General features: G+C 42.1%; 1 protein-coding gene across 1 annotated transcript in view; it reads left to right on the top strand.

Moving 5' to 3' along the window:
• nampt1 (nicotinamide phosphoribosyltransferase 1) overlaps positions 1–12,893 on the top strand; it is a 31,629-nt gene that overhangs the window by 5,244 nt on the left and 13,492 nt on the right. The window contains exons 2-4 of the mRNA XM_030045641.1: positions 3,973–4,129; positions 8,359–8,462; positions 9,483–9,611. Coding sequence (XP_029901501.1) covers positions 3,973–4,129; positions 8,359–8,462; positions 9,483–9,611 — 390 coding nt within the window. The remainder of the gene's footprint in view (positions 1–3,972; positions 4,130–8,358; positions 8,463–9,482; positions 9,612–12,893) is intronic.

The following is a 12,893-nucleotide window of genomic DNA, read 5'->3' as shown; positions in this document are numbered from 1 at the left end:
AACCCTGGTGTCCACATGGTCAGTGGCTATGTGTGTGTGCATCTTTGTGTCATTGGGAATGGTTTGTAGGTGTTTGTGTGTGTTCTTGCATGGTTCGTACGTGTGTAATCATCTTCACTGCACATTTGGGCGTGTGTAAGTGTTTGTTTTTACCTGCAACTTCATGTCTCTTGACACACCAACCAGAGGTATTCACTTTTTTCACAGACCATACAAACACAAGCTGCACATTAAGCTGCACCTTAAAGCTTTTGTGTTTCGTCTGGCTGGGTTGAAAAGAGAAGCTCTGGGAGTCACTTGTCTGGCAACACGCACACACACACACACACACACACACACACACACACACACACACACACACACACACACACACACACACACACACAGAGAGAGAGAGAGAGAGTTTAGTGTGTTTTGTGTCGTTACTCCATATCCACAAACCAACCACACTGGGTTTCAAAGAAATGCCACAACGTGTGTGTGTGTGTGTGTGTGTGTGCGTGTGTTGCCACAGGGCCATGTTTCCTTAACATTACAATCTGGTAGGGCTCCAGTGCCTTGCTCAAAAACACTTTGAGGGCTGAACTTGCGTCCATTGCATAAAGGAATGGAGACAAAAAGCTAGGCATTTCATCACACAATGTCAATGTCCCATGCATACTGAAGGCAATGTCCCATGCATACTGTAGGCTATATTTCAGCTGGACAATGCTGAAATAGCAGTGTCCCTTAAATGAAAACATTATGGGCCTACATGCTGAATGATTTGTAAGCTAAGTGTTTTCCATTGCGTGGGCCGCAGATTAAATTTGTTATTATATTGAATAATAAATGGATGATATCATTGGATAATGTGAAGAGGCCTGTATAGTGCTTCTTGGAAACTAGCAAGGCTCACCCCAGTCACGACCATGTTGCTTCATCAGTTTGGGATTTTAAAACTACGCATTGGCATGTGTGTGTTGTTTTTCTGTGTGTGTGTGTGTGTGTGTGTACGCACATGCTTGGTCGGGGCTACGTGTCATGTTGTGTGTCTTGACTCTATTTTGAGTCCTCTAAAGCCCAGAGGAAAGGACAGAGACAGGGTCAGAGAAACTGAGTAGTTCACTGACATTTACTTCTCTTCTCTTCTCTTCTCTTCTCTTCTCTTCTCTTCTCTTCTCTTCTCTTCTCTTCTCTTCTCTTCATTAAGCCACAAACTGCAGCAGGAGGGTTGTTTTGTTTCTGGTATCCATTGGACACCTGCTCACTTAGATTGTGATCTAGACGTGGTGCTCAATGGCAACGGTTTTGCTCTTTTTGCGGGTGCTAGCGTGAGAGATACAGCCTTTCCCAAGGATATCATCTAATGAGGAACACACCTCTGACCCACATTGGGTGGCCGCGTTTAAAGGAAAATGCCGCCCATCCGTTAGTAAAATGTGCCTCTCTGACCCTTTAGGGAATGGTGTAAACATAGGAAACTCTGGCTAATTTGAATTAGGCTGAGGTTTTGTTTTTTTGTTTTGTTTTTTTTTTAAATGGGTGGCATTTCCCTTTAAGGAACCCTGGGGCAGGCTTTTTTTCAAGGTGTATTTCACAGACATGGGTTTTTTCCATGGTTGAACTTGTAGATATTGATAAGACCATTGAAATTACAATCTGTAAATTGGAATACAGCTACATTTTATATGGACTGTGGAAATGGAGAGGTCTGAAAGCAGCTGACTGATTTAAAAAAAAAAAAAAAAAATGAATCAAGTGAATAGTAATCTCAGCTGACAAATGTGTAAGCTGCAGCCAAAAGTTAAACTGCATCCACTTGATGCTCATTGTTAATTTCTCAGCCTGCTAATGACCATCAACCGTGGCTAAGTTTAGTGGAGAGCCTCTGAGTGGCCGTTCCTGTAGTTTGGGTTAAATCCTCAAATGACCCGCCGTACTCTATGGAAGTCCTCAGAGTCCTTTTGGGTTTAATTGGTGCTCAAATGGCTCCAGTTATCTCTGCGTCCTTCCCTGTATAATGTATGTTTGTGTGTGTGTGTGCGTGTGTGTGTGTGTGTGTGTGTGTGTGTGTTTGGGGAGTTGTCTGTTTTTCTGTTTGTCGTTTATTCGGTGTGTGTGCGGGACAGGTCTGGATACGTCTCTGTGTGCCACTGTATGCAGTCAGTGTTTGATCAGAGTCAGTCCTGTGTTGATATTAGTCAGCTGATTGCAGATGAGAAAATGGAGGAACACACACGGCTGAAATTGGGTTTCAACGAAGATCAGCTGAGAATGTGGGTAAAGGATAAGTCTGGACATGTCTCAGTCCGCTTGCAACAGTTTGGCTTTTTTTGATTAGGAAGAGTAGGTGAGAAAGCAAACACACACACACACACACACACACACACACACACACACACACACACACACACACACGCACACACACACATAGGTAACATTCCTGCTGAACCTGAATGTTTGCTGTAAATTGCACAGATAAGATACCAAATTATGAGGACAGAGTTTCCTAAGGTATGGGTCACGACCCAAAATAGCTTCCCAGCCGTCTCTGTGGATTTTGTCCTCACATGATAGGAAGGATAATGTGAGGCTACTGCTTTCTTGTGGCTGAGGAAGCTTCAGAAACTGCAGGGGCTCCAGGGTTAGGACAAAATAACAATCTTGAAAAATTTGAAAATATTTTCATAATTGTTACTCCTTATTTGCATCTTACATAATTTTGCTTATTTACAATGAAAATAACAGTTTTTCTCATTTGAATTCATTGACGCGAGTATGATTAGTAAAATTGTAGAAACCACATTTGTGCTGTATGAATTTTCACGATTAACGGCGCGGTTTGCCTCAGCTTCCTGTTAGCACTTTGTAACAGTGCTACTCTGAGCCAGTAGGTTATGAAACAAGTACTGTCAAAACGTTATGTGAGCCTTAGCAGACTCAGGGTGTCTGCAGGTCCTTAAAAGACTTAACATGTATTTGCATAGCCTTAAATTAGAGTATATGAGCTATTAGTTTCCACAAAATATTGTATCTACTTCAGTTTATCCTTTGTTTCTATTTGCCAAAATTAGGCATCTCCTCTGTGTGAGAGTATTGTACTATATTTGTCATAGTATTTATAGTCCTGTTTACATTTGTATAGAAAAGATCTTGAAAAACATTTCATTCAACTCTCTGATATCTATAGATACCTTGAGACTGAAAGCAAAATTGTACAGGTAGTGTCTGCAGGTAAGCTCCACTTTGTAACTTTGTGCCTGGAAGAAATTACCTGAAAGTGCTTTCACTGATAATTGTAATTATGTGAAAAAAGGATACCAGGACTTTATTCAGTTAAATTTTGCTTCAAGACTGTTTTTATGGGTGTGTAATGTGTCAACTCACAAAAAGTGTTGGAGAAAACTGAAGCATTTATTCTCAAAAAAAAAAAGAATCAGAAGGCATCAGGCACAAGCTGGCATCTCCATGGTAACTAGGTGGATGCTCCTCCTTCTAGGAAAAATGGCTATTTACTGGGAAGAGGAAATTTTAAAAGTGCTTTTACAGTGGATGAGGATAAACAGTACTACCACCGGTTTGCCTCTAGGAACGTATTGTTTTTTTGGACATCTTCAAAGTCCCTCTGCGATGAGTCATACAGGGGAAGGTATTTCCTCACATGTTCTGCCAGTCTCTCTTCAAACAGTTTTTGCCTCGTAGCCCATAAAACAGCCTTTAGCTTCACTCATAGTGCAGCTATAGGACAGGATGACATGCAGGGGAGTTTGACAAGATGCATGAGACACCCTGAAGAAACAGAAAAATAACAGCCACCTGCTACCAGAGACCAGTCTATTCTTTTTCTGTGTAAAGGAGTGCATGTTTGAGGCCTGGCCTGAGGCATAGCAAAGTCTTGACAAATTTTGTGAGCTACCTGACAGTCTCCTGTTTTCCATGTCTTGAAAATATGCTTAGTCTAATTCGTCCTGTCTTCTTTCCCCTCTACAGGTAACACATTACAAGCAGTACCCCCCCAACACGAGTAAAGTGTACTCCTACTTCGAGTGCCGTGAGAAGAGGACAGATCCCACCAAGAACAGAAAAGTCAAATACGACAAAACCGTCTTCTACGGCTTACAGTACATCCTCCACAAATACCTAAAAGGTAAGGCTTGCCACAAACTAGAACCTGATGCTCACTAAGGTCCGGGTTATGAATCTGTGGGTGAGTCAAGGAAAAATTGAGTAGAGAGAAAGTGAGTGAGTAATATTCACCTTTCCCTTAGCAGCTCCCATAAGCCATCAAAATGCCCTCGAGCAAGACACTGAACCCCCAGCAGATCAGTGACCAACAACTCCCGTCCCTGTGCTGTTGCTGTCTCCCCCAAGCTGTTGGTGTAAATAAATATGTGTTCTTAGTCAACTTTCCTCATAAGGGTAAGATATACTGGTTTGGATTATACAACCCGCTTTTTTTTTTCACCTTTATTTATGTACGTCAACTGTGCACAAATGCTCTTATTCAGTGGCTGTCTTGTGCATCCACAGTTTTCTACTGTTATCCCATCAGCCTGAAGCACAGCTCTAAATTTTGGTGCCGTCACCAAAAGTTGCAACACAAAACTAAAAAAAAAAGTTGATTATGAACCATAGTCCAAATGTGCTGTTGCGAAATACAAAATAATTCACATTTTTGGGGGTTTTGGAGCTATTCAGAGGCACGGGGAATGAAAAAACCCCACCTATCCCTGTAGAGTCTTTCAAACAAGCAATGTGGTACTCCACTGCAGGAGAAATTTGTGTTCTTTAACAATCAGTGAAATAACGTATAGCAGTACATACAAATAATTAACTACCAATTTAATGCAACTCTGTACCAACAAGGGAGCAAACTTACATTTTTTTAAGTGATTTGGTTCAGAGAGAGGCAGGAAAAGTTGGAGGGTGAGAGAGAAAGCGTCTACCCCCTGTCTCTTAAGAGGATTTCATGGTGTGGCAGCGGAGGTGCAGGGCAGACAGAGAAGCAGGGATAACAGGGCGACAGAAGACAAAAGAACAGCTGCTCTCTCACCGTCTGAGAGCGAGAAAAGCCAGCTGCCTGTGAGGAGCATCCCTCTGAGCTCAAACATTAGGCTAACCATTAAAGATGCAATCACCAATTTATTGGCCCAGTTTATTTATTTGAGTCATAAAATGTTGATACATTCTTACTCACTTAGAGAGCGTTATGAGGTAGTCTTGTTCAGTTACGGCTATATATAATTTATCTGTTTATTTATTTTAAACAAATTTAAGCTATCCTAGTGTGGCCTCAACACGTGTTTAGATCAGTAAAAATACTTGCTAGTCACACAGCACAGTTCAGCTACATACTGGAACTCTTGGTATGTAAAGCTTAGACAATGAGTTTTAGAGTGAAAATATGTCTCAAATCTAATAAATCTGTTAGCAAATAAAGCCTGCAGCGGGACAGCTGCAGTGTTCCAGTTGAGGCCACTATAGTGGACCTTTTGAAGTCTGTGATGTTCAGCTTAGCCCGACGAGGCTGGATGCAGAATAGCTCATTGATCCCGGTCGAGAAATTCTCCTCAGCCTCAGAGCAGCACCTCTGGACCGGGCAGGGCTCTGGCTCAAGGACAGACAGGTTGCTTTCACACCTGTCATGTTTACCACAGTTTAATCAATCCCTGGTGTGTAGATGCACTTGGTGTGGGTCAGAACGTCTTCAGGAACCGCACCAGTGATTCTGCATGTTGAGCATAATATCTACAAAATGTATTGACTTCACGTTTCTGCCAATCTTTTCCCAAAGCAAGCAGATATCATTTGTCCTCCCTTTTTTCTAGCCACTGGTTTTCATTCATTGCACCATGGTAACATAGAGGGATTTGGATTATATATTGTGAAATTTTTGGTACTCCCACGTGAATTGCAGAATGGTTTGTCACAATGTAAAATGTAAAATTGTTGTAAAAATCCTCAAAATATGCAAAACGTATCGACTGAATCCACATGAAAGAGGCAGTCTCGGAGTGGTTCCTAGCGAACTCTAAAGTAGTTCACTTGAAGTGAGAATGGTAGCCCAGTGTTTCTCTTACCATTGAAAGAAACAAAATATTTGTTTATTTGCTTAATTTATGCGCACTCGTTTCATTTGAGCTCAGTGTGAGAGTCTCTACTGCGATTTTACTGTTATTTCCGGTCTCACTCGTTTCTCTCCTCTGCTCTCTGTGGTTCATTGAGCCTCTCCACAAACATGGAGCGGAGCAGAGGAGAGACAGGTCAAGTGATGGTAACATTACTTCAATTGATGATATCACAATACATAACTGTATGTGACATAAAAGCCTCTCAACAAGAGTAGGTTGTTTTGTAATCTGTCTAAAACCAAAGATGGAAAGACGTTGATCCCAAACGTCTGAAATTCAGGGTAAAATATCTGTTTTTTTTTCTAAACACACCTAACTTCTAAAGTATGACTCCTTTAGCTGTTTGTTTATTCAGGTCCAAACGTTCTGTAATATTGTCATTCATTGGGTTAGCACTCCCCCACCCCACTCCAATTTGTTCATTTTCCTTGTAATGCAGTTACAAAATCATGACACTGCTGTAGCATCTCCTGTGTTCCACGTCAGAACCGGGCTCTGGTGGCAGTCCGCTTTCTTGGGAATACACATCAAACCGGTGTCCTTGCCAGGCGGAGTTGTATCAGTTTCTCACGTTCTGTTTTGTTAACCTCCCTTTGATGTGTAAAAGGAGGATGACTGCCATAAATGTTCAAGCAAGCTCCATCGTTAAGGATACTCCTTTTATCATGAATGGAACCTTTCTTTTCGCGCGAATTCTTCTCTGAACCGTAATAAGCAAGAACGTCACTGCACTGGTCTGCTTTTATTTGAGCCGTGTGAAGGCCAGTCAGACCAAAATGACCAAATGAAAAGACCATGATTCCATGAGATAAGTGGAATGACCACGGTCTTGTATTAACTGTTGATCTTATAAATTAGTTGAGTCTTATAAATGAAAAGCCTTTCACATGGCCAATTGAAAATGACCAACATGTTGTGACATGACTGTCTCCATCAGGGTCATTGGGGGTTCCCCATTGGTGATGCAAGTCGTTGGGGGACTTTTGGTCTATTGGTATTGCTATTGTGGGCCAGTCAGTTTCATTTTGTAGAATCTGGACATCAGTGTAAAATCACATCCTTCCCCAAAGTTTCTTCAAATTTGACCCAACAGTATCAGTGTCTCCAATATTGAACATGAAGTTTACTAGTTGTTGGCCTGATGATGGCGCCGTGGTGGTCCTTGCAGGTTTACATTCAAGCTGCCGGACCACAGTTGGACCATAGTTTCCCAAGTTTTGTCCAGAACAGGCCAGCAAGGCTCAGAAATTGCATATGGGCTGATGGACAGAGGGATGGACCCCAACCCATAGTCCCATCCCTTATCTTTGATTGCATCAATCGTCTCAGCAGTTAAGACCATGCAAAAAAAGCTGTGTGGCATGAAAACGCCACAACGGTCATTTAGGATCTAAACCTGATCCCGTCAGGGTAGTGCTGCAACACAAAATATAAAACAGCTCCTCTTGGTTAAAGGTACAAATAAGGGTGACAGAAGTGAAAGCAAAACAACTCTTCACCCTAACTAACAGTTCAGTTGTTAAAGGGAGACTTGTGAAGTTTGGATTTTTTTTTTTTTTGTCCAGCAGTACAGTAAACTAAGTGGCCTGACCAGCCATCACCATGCAGCTTAGCTGTGCCTCTTGATTTCACTGAGTAAGCCAAACAACAAGTGATATTATCAAATCATGTCAAGATATCATCTTAATTTTTAACAAATCACTCCCTGTTGTGGTTTGTCATGCGCAGTGCTTTCTACTTCGTGGTTTTATGCAGTCTAGACTAGATACTAGCCAAATGTGAGATGAGACAAGTAGCTGGTTGGCTGCTCTTTGTGTGTGTGTGCGTGTGTGTCTGTGCATGTGTGTGGACAAAGATGCTTTGTCAGCGTGCGAGGGATGCTCCTAATTCAATTGCCACAGTGGACAGTAGAGTGACATTCCAGTGCCTTCTCTCCATCGATGTATCTTTCTATCTTTTTCTATTTATTATCTCTCTCTGTTTATCTTTTTGTTTCTTCCTACACTTTCTATCACTGCCACTTTTATCTCTCTTTCTCTTTCTTGTGTTCTCTTTCTGTCTCCCGTCTTTTTCTCATGTGAATTCTTTTCCTCTTCTTCCTCTGGCATTCCATGACATCTCCTCCTCCCTTCTCTTTGTCCTTTCTCCTCCTCCCTCTTCTTTTTTCCTTTTTCCTTTCCTCTGCCTCCTCTCTCCTCTTATTCCCTGTCTCCGTCACCAACTCTCTCTCTCTTCCGCTCTCCAGGAAAGGTGGTGACTCCCGAGAAGATCCAGGAGGCGAAGGAAGTATACAGAGAACACTTCCAGGATGACGTTTTCAACGAGAAGGGCTGGAACTACATCCTGGAGGTAACACACACTCGCATATTGAAACTTTCGGGGTTAGGAAGGTGCAAACTACATTCCAGAAACCGTCACCCAGTTTTTTCACCCAGTATTTTGTACCCCCAAGGAGTCCTCAGCTCACATTGCATCACCTCAGCTCATCGCGTCACATCATTTTTAGCTGCTGTTTTAGAGCCCATTCATGGCCAGCTTTATCGCACTGTAACATGTTCTATAGAGGGCCAAACAGGTTTTTTTTTTTTTTTTTTTTTTTAACACAAAAAGCATGTACAACATACAAGCAGCGTGTTGACAATGTGCGATTTGAATTCATTGTCACACAATTTTGAGTTATTTGGCTCCTTTGTCCATTTTGAATCATTCTAACACCTAAAACACGGCCCCTCACAAAGGCGGAGCAGAGTTTTGTTTTGTTTTGTTTTGTTTTTACCTGATACGCCAGTTCCATCTGTGTTTCGTTTGGGCTGCATGCCAGACGTGTTTTCCTCTGTTGGAGGGCCGCATAACTGTGTGTCAAGAAGAAGAAAAAATGGACCCGCCATGCAAGAATAGCGATCTGCACCGCAAGGCACATGCGGGCGTGCACAGCTTCCACGGTCAGTGTCGCTGCCTCAGTAGATTATAATGGATGCGCTCTGCTGCAGCAGCTGTGTCACGCTGCCTCCATGCCTGGTGCATTTTAACTGTAAGATGACCTTCAGCCAGCGTGTACAGAAGCCACTGAATATGTCATTGGAAAATCCTGGAGATTTGTATCCTTAAGAGTGGGAACCCTACCTTTGATACGTGTATTGTCTCTTAGTGTTACTACTGTCTCAAAACAGAAAAAATGCGCTGTATAATTGATCATGTGTTTATACTTAATGTGCATGACAGCGTCCAAAATCAAAGTGGAGCAATGATGGAGTGTTTGCAACATTGCAGCGATGTCCATCGGACGATCGCAAATCGTCAGACTATAAAGTGACATTGTCTCTGATTCTGGGACATTTCTGTGTCTCTGTCTGCTTTTGTTGTTTGCAGAAGTACAATGGCCACCTGCCCATTGAAATCAAGGCTGTGCCGGAGGGGAGTGTGATTCCTCGAGGCAACGTCTTGTTCACAGTAGAGAGCACAGACCCCGAGTGCTACTGGCTCACCAACTGGGTGGAGGTAAGACTGTTGTCCTTGTTCAGCACCCAAAGGGGCCAGCGGGTCTTGGCATCACACAAATAGTGCAATCCAGGCTTGATAGTCAGAGGCACTTTGGTATAGGGATATAAATGCCTGTACTTTCATCATAAATACTGTGGAAAAAAAGTTATTCCTGTAACCTGAAAACAGTTAATTTAAACATTAATGCATGCAACAAGAATGACCACTCATACTGCTGCTGGAAGTATATTGCAGAGCAGAGGAATGATATTTGATAATTAATTTTACTTAGTTATTCCTGATCTAAAAGAAAAGACTTATGCAACAATTATGATCTTTCTTTATTACAGTGGTGTGTTACCAACACTGTTTTATAAAAGCTATAAATCGCGTTGTTTGGCATGATGCCTAAAAGCACCTCTTAGCTGTTCTTAAATCACTGTTAATCACAGCCTCTTGTGGCTTGTTTCTTAATCACCGCTCAGAGATATGCGATTCCAGTGGACTTTGGGGAGCTTGTTCCCTCAGGATGGCCCCTGAAAATAGGCCAACTCAGGGTCGGGCACCAAAAAAAAAAAAAAAAAAACACAAAAACACAAAATACTCAGTTGCTGCTGCTGTTGTTTTTTGTTTTTTTTTCTTCTTTTTTTTAATTGACAAACTCATCCATGAACGCCCAGAATCAGCCCCTTGCCCTGACCAATGTTCTGTTCCCTGAGGCAGCGCATTTCAGGAATTAGTCTGAGCCGTTTGCCAAGTTTATTAAATTTACAGTTTAATTTAAGCCACTCTGAGACTGTATCATTGAGTAAGGCCAATTATTTTTTCTTTTTTTTTTCATTACAAAGCTCCTGTCTGTTTCTGTTTTGTAAATAGCTGCTCTGTTGCAGTTACTAACATGATTGTGTTTAGAATATGATAATTAAAACAGCTCAAATGCCAGAATGCAGTTGATCATGGGTGCAGTTTGCAGGAATAAATTGTCCATTCCCCCTCAAATTCCATTTTGAAGTGATGTGATTACATCAAACCGACGTTCATGAAATCCACCAGATACGTTTGTCAGTTTAAAAGCACTTTGTTGCACCGCCTTGCGCATCAAAATGGTATCACGCTTAGAGGCAGGCATTCTGGAAGTTCACTTTTCAGGCAGTCCTGCTGGTTTTATATTGAGTTAACCCACAGATTCACTCCGCACTAATCTCGGGGAGCCACACTGCACGAACACAGCCCACAGTGACTCGACAAGACTTAATTCAGTTACCATACGCAATATCCTCGCTCTCTTTCCCCCCCTGAAAGCCGCTGCTGCTCTCTCGGAGTCAAATTGTCTTCCCCCTCCTCTGTCTCTCATCTCGTTTCTCAATGTGTTGTTTGACTTCATCCAGCGTTTCATCATGCAGCGTTTTGAGCGGGTGTGATTAAAACAAAAACAGAGAAAATTATGTTGCTGATTGGAAGCAGTTTTACCTTTTGATGTGCAATGGAAAATTGGAGGAAAGCTGTAACATGCTGATCTTGGCATAAACTTCACATTTTTAAGAAATTACAAGTTTGGCTTGGTTTGGACATAAGCATGAAATCTACTTCTAAGGCCACATTGCCGCGCCCTCTGTTTTTTAGCCCCCCAACACACACATACACACACATTCACACTCTTCTCATGGACAGCAAGGCAAGAGGAGGGTACTCAGACACAGGCCACATGCTGTCAAGTGCACAGTGACAACACACACATGCACACACTCTGTACACCCACACAGTCAGTCTTCACAGCCTATATAAATACATGCATAAACACACAAATATAAACAGCACACACACACATACACACACACACACACACACACACACACGCACGGTCATTCTTCATGGCTGATATAAAATTAGACGCAGTGCTCAGCCTGGTGTCCTTGGGCTGCGTCATTAGGTCAAACTCTCTTTCTCTTTCTCCCTCGCTCTTTCCAACTCCCTTTCCCCCCCCTCTTTTTTTTAACTTCCTCTCACACTTGTTCTTTTTGTTTCTTTCTCTTTCCTCTTCTTTTCCCTTTCTCCTTCATTCTCACTCTCGTTTTTGTCCCCACTTCATTCTCTCTCTGTCATTCCTTATCTCCCTCCATTTTGTTCTGGGACATTGACCGAGAAGTTATGTGGGCGTGTGTGTGTGTGTGTGCATGTGTGTGTGTGTGTGTGTATTCTCCCTTCCTGAGCGTTGTTTTCACTGCAACCCTGCCCATGTGACCGCTAGACACATTATCCTTGACAGTCCGTCACATGATTATCACATATTTTAAGTTATGCTAATATCACAATTGACTTAATTCTGAGATATTGGGCTATTTAATCCCATCTGAAATCTTTAATTTATCTCTGCAGTGTCAAACTAGCAAGCAGTAGACCACAGACATCTGGACAAACAACAGCCAAGTAATAATTAGGTTAAATGGCAGGCGTGTGACCTTGTTTGTGTGTATCTATATTCTGTCTTGTTATGATACTATATAACATGTTACCCTCTGACTTGTGCAGGAAAAGGTCAGCGTGCAGATAAGACAGAGGCCGCATGACCTTGTGTGTGTTTTTGGTGCGTGTGCCGACATTACCCTCGCTCTGACAGTCACTGTCAGTCACGAGTCCATATTATGGTTTAGATTATGATTAGTCTCAGGAGGCATGTGACCCACTCAGGGTTGCAGGGTGGACATGTCTGAAAACCCAGACTGCAGAGAATTTAGTTTACATGTTGTGTGCATTTGCTCGACAGACATTTTGAGTTAAGCAAAGTAAAAAAAATTAGACTGACAGAGTTTTTTTCACCTATGTGTTTCCTAACTTTTACTGAACCGTGCATTTAGGTGTTTAGAATTTTTGCCATGATTGTTCTGCTGCGTCCAATTTGGTTCCTGAGGCTTGACAAACATTTAGTTTCTGTAGAACTCCCCAGGGATGGCACTTCGATCTCAGTGCCAGTCATTGTGAAATGGTCTACCAGACCTCATAAAAAATTATATTCAAGGGAAATCTTACAGCTCACTTACTAATGCAGTATTGCCCCCGTGAAAGTCCCCATGAAACTCCCATTGCCTTCACTTCCTAGAAATGGGTGTATTTTTAGTGGTGACCTGCACCATCTGTACTAGATTGCATAATTTCAGAATTCAATTGGTGAAACTTTCACAGTTTTTGAACAATGCTGCCCGGCCACCCATCCCTTCAAATCAAACTTTGTTTGTCTCACTAACTGATATCCAGCTGGTTCACTCTTGTGAATGATCCCTCTGTCCTCAATGTACTCTATCC

The sequence above is a fragment of the Myripristis murdjan genome, chromosome 23, assembly GCF_902150065.1.
Source record: "Myripristis murdjan chromosome 23, fMyrMur1.1, whole genome shotgun sequence".
In the NCBI taxonomy this organism is placed as follows: domain Eukaryota; kingdom Metazoa; phylum Chordata; class Actinopteri; order Holocentriformes; family Holocentridae; genus Myripristis; species Myripristis murdjan.
The sequence above is the reverse complement of the archived record's forward strand: the minus strand, read 5'-3'. Positions and strand labels throughout refer to the sequence as shown.